This window comes from Procambarus clarkii, chromosome 45, assembly GCF_040958095.1.
Source record: "Procambarus clarkii isolate CNS0578487 chromosome 45, FALCON_Pclarkii_2.0, whole genome shotgun sequence".
In the NCBI taxonomy this organism is placed as follows: domain Eukaryota; kingdom Metazoa; phylum Arthropoda; class Malacostraca; order Decapoda; family Cambaridae; genus Procambarus; species Procambarus clarkii.
This window is the reverse complement of record NC_091194.1, coordinates 1,397,231-1,406,925: the sequence shown is the minus strand read 5'-3', so window position 1 is coordinate 1,406,925 and position 9,695 is coordinate 1,397,231. Positions and strand designations below refer to the sequence as shown.

The 9,695-nt window shown below is 44.4% G+C and overlaps 1 protein-coding gene across 1 annotated transcript in view; it reads left to right on the top strand.

Annotated features, from left to right (window-relative positions):
- ttv (exostosin glycosyltransferase 1 ttv) overlaps positions 1-9,695 on the top strand; it is a 178,080-nt gene that overhangs the window by 151,513 nt on the left and 16,872 nt on the right. Inside the window, exons 2-6 of the mRNA XM_045761432.2 lie at positions 6,067-6,268; positions 7,648-7,767; positions 8,089-8,240; positions 8,426-8,531; positions 8,785-9,057. Of these exons, the coding sequence (XP_045617388.2) occupies positions 6,067-6,268; positions 7,648-7,767; positions 8,089-8,240; positions 8,426-8,531; positions 8,785-9,057 (853 nt within the window). The remainder of the gene's footprint in view (positions 1-6,066; positions 6,269-7,647; positions 7,768-8,088; positions 8,241-8,425; positions 8,532-8,784; positions 9,058-9,695) is intronic.

Below are 9,695 nucleotides of genomic sequence, written 5' to 3'. Positions count from 1 at the left end.
TATATCCCTCGGCGCTTCTTTACCGGCCTCGTGACCTCCTTCCTCCTCCTCCTCCTCGTCCCCTTTGCCCTTCCCCCTTTGTAACGCAACCCCTTAGCGTTGGAAGGATGGGGGGCTAGGGGGGGTTGTGTAGTCCAATGACCTGAGGGACAGTTGAGTCTGGCTAGTGCAGCTCCTCGTGTGACTGAGGGATAGGAGATAGACTAACTGTGTTCTATTTACTAATAATTAGCTTTGTGGTCCCATAAACTGTTGTCGGTTTTGGCCTCCAACAGCAGTATAGTGTGTTTTTCACCTAGTTGTGCTTGCGGGGGTTGAGGTCGGCTCTTTCGGGCCGCCTCTAAATTGTCAATCAATCACCTGTTACTAACTACTATTTTTTCCACACACACACACACACACAGGAAGCAGCCCGTAGCAGCTGTCTAACTCTCAGGTATCTATTTACTGCTAGGTAACAGGGGCCATCAGGGTGAAGGAAACTGCCCATTTGTTTTTCCGGCGGTGCCGGGGATCGAACCCCGGTCCCTAGGTCCACGAGTCTAGAGCGCTGTCCACTCAGCCACCACCTGTGTGTGTGTGTGTGTGTGTGTGTGTGTGTGTGTGTGTGTGTGTGTGTGTGTGTGTAGCCTTCAGGAAAGGTCACCAGCTCAAGCCAGTGGTATGGGCTCCACGGTGTCAAAAGACTGTGTCAAGAGAGGGTGGTGGTGTCAAGAGGGTGTGTCGGTGTGTCAAGAGTGGTGGTGGTGTCAAGAAGCTGTGGCAAAGACTGTGTCAAGAGAGGGTGGTGGTGTCAAGAGAGGGTGGTGGTGTGTGTCGGGTTTAACATAATAGTCAGCTTGGTCCATGAGTCTAGTGGACCAACAGCGTTCTACGACGGATGTTCTCTCTTGATATCACGGTCTTCCTGTTGCTGTCACAATATACATACGAAACGCGGAAGACGAATGGTTAAACAGCTCTCTCTCTACATTTGCCACTCCGTAACAAATGTGACGTATTAGGTGAGAGGACGCGTTGCATAACACACCTCGTCCGCTAAGCCATATTTTTTTTTTGAGATATATACAAGAGTTGTTACATTCTTGTACAGCCACTAGTACGCGTAACGTTTCGGGCAAGTCCTTAATCCTATGGTCCCTGGAATACGATCCCCGGCCGCGAAGAATCGTTTTTTCATCCAAGTACACATTTTACTGTTGCGTTAAACAGAGGCTACAGTTAAGGAATTGCGCCCAGTAAATCCTCCCCGGCCAGGATACGAACCCATGACATAGCGCTCGCGGAACGCCAGGCGAGTGTCTTACCACTACACCACGGAGACTGTATCAATCAATATCGACCAATCCGTAATTTCTTACGGATTCGACCAATCCGCTTAAAATGCAATTTATTAGTATTAAAGCATCACAATATCGACGTTTTAAGTCCACCAGTCTCGATAGGTTAGGTGGGTTGGTTGGGTTCGGGCGATTCTAGTTATGCAAAACAATTGCATCGTTTAATTTGACCTTTAAGGCAAAAGAGTTGCATTTTGTACGTTTCTGGTTATGGAAAATTATTGTGTGTTTAACGGAGTGGCTGACAGAGGGGTTGATACCTGGTTGATACCTGGTTGATGGGGTTCTGGGAGTTCTTCTACTCCCCAAGCCCAGCCCGAGGCCAGGCTCGACTTGTGAGAGTTTGGTCCACTAGGCTGTTGCTTGGAGCGGCCCGCAGGCCCACATACCCACCACAGCCCGGTTGGTCCGGCACTCCTTGGAGGAAACAATCTAGTCTTGAAGATGTCCACGGTTGTTCCTGTAATATTTCTCATCTTCACAAGTTGTGTCTAACTGTAGAGAGTGAGTTTGTTTACATGGTGATATAATGAGCCCAGACGCGCGGGAAATGTGATCTGTGCTGCTTGGCCTGCTTGTTGGTCTCTGGGGTCGTGGCGGCGCTGGGGTCACACGGTGGGGGTCAGGGGGAGGGGGTGTGGGGTCAGCCGGTAGCCCAGGAGAGGGGGGGGGTGTCCTGGTATTCACATTACCACATTCTTATAAAGGACGTTCGTATGCATCCCCCTCTGGCACAGTGGCCTACGTCTTTAACTCTCAGTCGAGGAGCCCCGGGGTTCGATCCCCAGGATGGAATGAAATAGTTGGGCATGTTTCTTCTCACCTGATGGCTCTGTTCACCTAGCAGTAAATAGGTAGTTTGGAGTTAGACAATTGTTCTGGGTTGCATCCTGGGGAGGTGGATCGACCTAGTGAGACTCAACCCTCGGTACAGGCTTCGTGTCCCCGACTACGGGAATTATTATCAGTAATCACCAATGATGTTTAAATCACTTGTATATATATGGTAGTGTGTGAAGTACGACATAGAGTACTGGGAAGACGGGACACCACGAGCGTAGCTCTCATCCTGTAACTACACTTAGGTAATTACACACTCCTCGGGCCTCCTACTGATTTTCTCAGTGTTAATAATGTTCTTTAATGTTCTTGTTCTGTGGCAGAAGTTATGTTGGTGATGTGGGTGAAGGATCAGGGGCGGGCGAGAGGTATGAGAGTGGGTTAAGTAAATATCCCCTCAGTTATATGTGCTCCCTGAGCGTTTTCTATGGTTGCAGCTGGAGGCTGTTAGCCTCATAATGTCTGGTGTGTCCAGTCATGGAGTGACCCCCCTCTCGCTCTCTAGGGTGGGTGTATGTATACCCCCGGCACACCAGGGTGGGTGTATGTATACCCCGGCACACCAGTGTGGGTGTATGTATACCCCGGCACACCAGTGTGGGTGTATGTATACCCCGGCACACCAGTGTGGGTGTATGTATACCCCGGCACACCAGTGTGGGTGTATGTATACCCAGGCACACCAGTGTGGGTGTATGTATACCCAGGCACACCAGTGTGGGTGTATGTATACCCAGGCACACCAGTGTGGGTGTATGTATACCCCGGCACACCAGTGTGGGTGTATGTATACTCTGGCACCTGAGGCATTATGCGAGGCGGGCTTCGGGAGACGGGTTCGATGTGATATCACATCTCTGGGTGTCATCTTTTCTGACTGTTATCGTTTCCCTTCCTTGTGCCTGCTCTCCTGTTCTCAGCACCATCCTTAATAATAATAATAATAATAATAATAATAATAATAATAATAATAATAATAATAATAATAATAATAATAATAATAATAACATAAACATATAATGATCATTTGCAATGCTCCGTAGTAGGTACAGTATTTGAATATTATATAAAACCACTAATTATTCGCAACATTTCTGCCATAACGAATTAATAAAAACAATTGGACTTTGTGTGGGGTAATTCTTAATACTCTATATTTACTGGAATTAATATCTTGTGTAGACGATATTGTAAGTTTTTGCAACTTACCACAATATTAATTCGTACGTGCCTAGTGTCTACGTGTTCTGGGATCAATGCTCTCGGGGCCCGGCCCCGGTACCTGACCAGGCCTTTCGGTTGGTTGTCTGGTCAATCAGGCTGTTACACGCCGCTGCTCGCAGTCTGACGTGTAACATCTTGGTTGATCAGGTATTCTTTGGAGGTGTTTATCGAGCATTGAGACGTTGGAGTCTTATCTCCACTTGAAGATTATGTACAACTCATTGTTCTGAAGCCTCGAGTAGTGTGACTCTGTCTTAGGTCACTTAGGTACTCCCTTATTCACGGGGGCAACTTTCCCGTCACTTCTGGTCGTATTTCTGCCGTCTTCACCGTCTCATGAGGCGGCACGGCATCTGAGGCTTCATGACAGACCCAAAATTTACAGTCTACCGACTCAGCGGCTCTGTCTTGTTTGATTTATGTCGCTCAGTCATAGAATTATATCAACTTAGGCTTTGGCGTCTCTGAATCCAAATGCTTGTGTGTTGTAAAGTATCTTCTCTGTACATGTTCCCGCCAACCTCTTTCTCAGGGTCTTCTTCATCTGCAGTCTAGTGCTTCCTGTCAACCTCCCGTTTTGTTTTGAATATTGGCACCGTTTTTGAGGTCATTCAACTTTCTGGCAGCTCTCCTGTTTCCAGTGTCTTTGTCCGTGGCTACCATAGAACTTCAGCTCACTTCCCTTCCCCCCCCCCCCTACCCAAGATCACCTCCCTATCCAACCTTGTTCCTTCCTACCCAACCTCGCCCCCCCTACCCAACCTCGCCCCCCCTACCCAACCTCGCTCCCTCTACCCAACCTTGCCCCCTCTGCCCAACCTCGCCCCCCCCTACCCAACCTCGCCCCCCCCCCTCTACCCAACCTCGCTCCCTCTACCCAACCTTGCCCCCTCTGCCCAACCTCGCCCCCCCCCTACCCAACCTCGCCCCCCCTCTACCCAACCTCGCCCCCCTCCCTACCCAACCTTGCCCCTCCCTACCCAACCTCGCCCCCCTCCCTACCCAACCTTGCCCCTCCCTACCCAACCTTGCCCCTCCCTACCCAACCTTGCCCCTCCCTACCCAACCTCGCCCCCCTCCCTACCCAACCTTGCCCCTCCCTACCCAACCTTGCCCCTCCCTACCCAACCTCGCCCCCCTCCCTACCCAACCTTGCCCCTCCCTACCCAACCTCGCTCCCTCCCTACCCAACCTCGCTCCCTCCCTACCCAACCTCGCTCCCTCCCTACCCAACCTCGCTCCCTCCCTACCCAACCTCGCTCCCTCCCTACCCAACCTCGCCCCTCCCTACCCCTTCTCGGCCCCTGCCCAACCCCCGCCCCTGCACCCCACAGCGAGTAGTGAGGGAGGTTGTACACCGGCCATGCGAGTCAGGGTGTTGGTATTGCGTTTCCACCAGACAGTTTTTTTGCAGCATCTCCCCAGTATTGCAAGCTTCACTCTCATGTTTTTGTTTGCAATATTCTTCAAATAAACTTCATCTTGTTTGTATAACGCCTAAGTTATTATTGCTTGAAGGTGACAAGTTGTTCCAAGACTGACCTTAATAGCCGAAAGCAAGCAACTGAAGTCAACAGTAACAATAAACAGAATGGTTAGTGTTACTGTTCACTGTTATATGCTCATCCTCCACAACTACAACTAGATGAGTACAATTAGGTGAGTAGACAGGAACCAGGAGCAACACCTCATGAACTTGAGGGATGAGGGATGCTAAACTCATCATCATAGAAGACAACATTAGGAGACAGTGTAAAGAACCTGTTGCCATCAGACATACTACTACTACACCATCCAACACAATGATTAGACATTCTTCGTGGTGACTCCCTTTTGCTAAATTAACACTTCATAAACATAGATTGTATATAATACATGCTGGAGTCGTTGCGTATAATACATGCTGGAGTTGTTGTGTATAATACATGCTGGAGTTGTTGCGTATAATACATGCTGGAGTCGTTGCGTATAATACATGCTGGAGTTGTTGCGTATAATACATGCTGGAGTTGTTGCGTATAATACATGCTGGAGTTGTTGCGTATAATACATGCTGGAGTCATTGCGTATAATACATGCTGGAGTCGTTGCGTATAATACATGCTGGAGTCGTTGCGTATAATACATGCTGGAGTCGTTGTGTATAATACATGCTGGAGTCGTTGCGTATAATACATGCTGGAGTCATTGCATATAATACATGCTGGAGCCGTTGCATATAATACATGCTGGAGCCGTTGCATATAATACATGCTGGAGCCGTTGCATATAATACATGCTGGAGTCAGCAACAGCTCCTCCAGGGAGCCTTCCCTTCACATAGCTCATCATATGCCATGCTTTACTGGTTTTTCCCTGGAACACAATTTGCCTTCCAATTTATTATCTGATTACTACTGGGTGAACAAAGGCGGACAGTTAAGGATCAGTGCACCTTCGTGCAAACTGTACGAAGGTACAGTATTGCAAAGAAGAAGAAGAAAAAGGATCGGTGCATAGTCGATTCTCCTTACCCCAGGGCTCAAATCCAGCCAAAATAACTCACTAGGGATAGGGTGAGCATGCTGCTACCACACCACAATGTTTGTAATAAATGTGTGTGCATTGCATTACTACTGACACTGAACATAAGGCTAATAATGCAACTTATTGTCCCCTCCAGATATGATTATGAAGTCCTGATGAGGAATTCCACATTCTGCCTTGTGCCTCGAGGTCGACGCCTGGGGTCCTTTCGTTTCCTGGAGGTGCTGCAGGCAGGGTGTATCCCAGTGCTTCTTGCTAATGGTTGGGAGCTTCCCTTCAGCGAGGTCATAGACTGGAGCCAATCAACTATAGGTGCGGACGAGAGATTGCTTCTACAGGTGAGCAGGTTTCTTGACTCCAGTATAAGCATGATGTATCATTTAATTCTTCAAGAGTATAGTTACCCCAGCCAGGTCATGTATAGGTAATTAAAAAAGAAATGATCCGCAAAAAAAATTATTTTATGATTTTCGTTGTTTAAAATTCAGTAGTAGTTAAGATCTGGAAATTACTGTATTTGCCAGTATATAAGACACACCTAATTTATAAGGATATATGGGGACAAAAATTTAGTGTGCTTTATCATACATTTATTGTAAGTGATTTTCAGGTGGGTTTGTAGGGTAGAACATGATTTTGTGCATGTAAGTAAATACAGTACTGTATATATTGGATTAGTGGTGAACAAAAATGATCTACCTCCCAGCAATTACAGTACTGTATTGAACAAATATTTACAAAAAATTATATTCTTCTTGGATATACAGATTATTGTACAGTGTACAATATTCAAACTACATATTTATTGTATCTTCTTTATATTGAAATATATATTGAATATACAGATTTTCATATTTCCTTGGATATACTGTACAGAATTTCATATTCACTTCAAATTTTGTCAAATTGAGTCCTGAAGTTTGGAGAGAAGAATTCCTCCATAATATTGCAGGAATGGCATTTGATCCCTAATGATCAAAGTTCTCATTATCCTTCCAAGCTATGTAATCATACTACAAGTGTGTGTAGTATATAGTCCTTTCAAGCTCTCCAAATGTACTCACTAGAAAAGAGACAAGAGAGATATCAAATAATATACACTTGGAAAATACTGGAGGGCCAGGTCCCAAATCTACACAATAAAATAACAACATACTGGAGTGAACGATATGGAAGAAAATGCAGAAAAGAACCAGTGAAGAGCAGGGGTGCCATAGGCACAATCAGAGAACTGTATAAACATCAGAGGTCCACGGTTGTTCAAAATCCTCCCAGCAAGTATAAGAAATATTGCCGGAACAAAAGTAGACATCTTTAAGAAAAAACTAGATAATTTTCTCCAAGGAGAGCCGGACCAACCGGGCTGTGGTGAATATGTGGGCCTTCAGGCCGCTCCAAGCAGCAGCCTGGTGGACCAAGCTCTTACAAGTCAAGCCTGGCCTCGGACCGGGTTTGGGGAGTAGAACTACTCCCAGAACCCCATCAAGCAGGTATCATACTCCTTTCAAGTGCTATATAGTCATACTCCCTTCAAGTGCTATATAGTCATACTCCCTTCAAGTGCTATATAGTCATACTCTTTTCAAGTGCTAATTAGTCATACATGCTTAGCACTTTCTCCTCATAATAACCTTACAGTCAGCATAACCTTAGGCTTAAACTTTCTATTAGCTTTCTTTAATTCTGCTTCTATCCCCGCGTGTGCTTGGCTTGGCAGGTGCCGGACATGGTGCGTTCAATAAACGCTTCACAGATGCTTCACATGAGGCAACAGACTCAGCTCATGTGGAATCAGTATTTTTCTTCCGTACAAAAGATTGTACATTCTACCCTTGAGGTAAGCATATACAGCACAGTATTTCATTTCCTAGTGTTAAGTAGACCGTATAGGCTATAAAATATTGTTGAAATTATCAAGAATTTGATTTCTTCTTATTTATGTATATTCGGAAAATATTTAAATCTTCAGTGACTCTTGATCATAAGTTGACAATTGTTTGTAACTCAAAAATGATGTAGCTATTTAAAATACTACACTGATAACAAATTAAATGTGGGAAAATTGCATATGGTGACTGTAGCACAGTAGGAAATCTTGAATAGCTACTGTAGCAGTGTAGGGGTTAAGGGTAAAAGCTGATGCTTTGAATGTTTGCAGATTGTGGCTGACAGAGTGAGAAGGCACAGATCACGTCCACTGTCTGTCTGGAACTCAAGTCCAGGAGCTTTGGCAATTAATTTGACCTTCTCTGATTATTTACCACATTTCCCATTCTACTTGACATCTCTTGGCACAACCCCCAGTGCAAGGTATCATAAAACACGCTCTCATCAACATTTACATTGTGATAACTGTATATTGCATATATATTTGTTTAGAATTACATCTTGTTTTCAAACTACTGTAGTATTGTGTAGCTTTTGTTACCTTTCAAAAGATACAATGAATGCCCATATGATAGGAGTGCTTGTTTAACATACTGATTCTTGTACAGGTATACAGCAGTGATATCTGTAAGTCACGGAGGCACTGGTGCAATCCACACATCTCCTCTCTACAAGCTGGTTAAGAATATTGCCCGTAGCAAGTTCGTTGAAAGGGTGAGTATATAAGAGGTTTTTAATTTATTTATGAAATGCAAGTAATTAAAATTATTTATGAAATGCAAGAAACACTGGTGTTATGTACTTTAAACATATTCATGATAAGAAAGAAACAATCAATTAACAAAGAGCTTCAGAGGGGGGAAATTAGGTGAAAAGAAATGTGTCCAATCATTTCTGTTCTGCCCGTGATGAATATATAAAGACCAATCTACAGCTACAAAATGTGCTCGTCTCTTATCTTTTAAAGATTGTTGTTGTTTGGAGTAGCAACCAAGCTGCGCCCACAGAGAGTCGTCTTCCAGGAGGTAGCGTTCCGGTACACGTCGTAGTGTCGACAGATCGTTCCACCTCAGCACGACACAGCCCGCACCCACTCATTACCACTGATGCTGTGTTCTCCCTTGATGAAGATGTTTCACTCACTACCGATGAACTTGACTTTGCCTTCACTGTATGGCGAACATTCCCCGATCGAATTGTTGGGTATCCTGCTCGCTCACACCACTGGGATGATTCTAAGGTAACGTGTGAGCCACATATATTCACTGAGCCAAAGCATCATCACTTTCATTCCATTCATTTGTTCTCTGGATCATATTTTTTGTTTGTCCTTGAATTCTTGATATTAGAAAGTGTAAATATTTATATTTTTAAGTGTTTTCAACATATTCGTACATTAATTCGTTTAGGGTATAAGTTACCTGATTTACCTAATTTACCTGAGGGCCACTAACACTAGACAATCATAAGGAATGATTCCATCACATCGTTACTCCATAGCACACAATAATGAAGTTTTCTCAGCCATGAAATTGTATAGAGTAATGATGAATGTTTTAAGACTGGACTGGTAATGAGAAGATTTAGGCAGGGAATAAGTCACAGTTAAATGTCTTCTACAGTTTTCTTCCCTCTTGTCTTCTTTTGTTAACTCAGTTTTATCTTGTACTGTAATTAAGTGATATACATTTTGTATTAATGTAGTGGTATACATTGTATATTGGTGTAGTGATATACATTGTATATTGGTGTAGTGATATACATTGTATATTGGTGAAGTGATGATACTTTTATGTATACCTTTTGTAATTTATATTTGTTAATATTACTAACCTTACAAACCTTTGAATACTGATTACTGTTGGGCTGTTCAGTAAT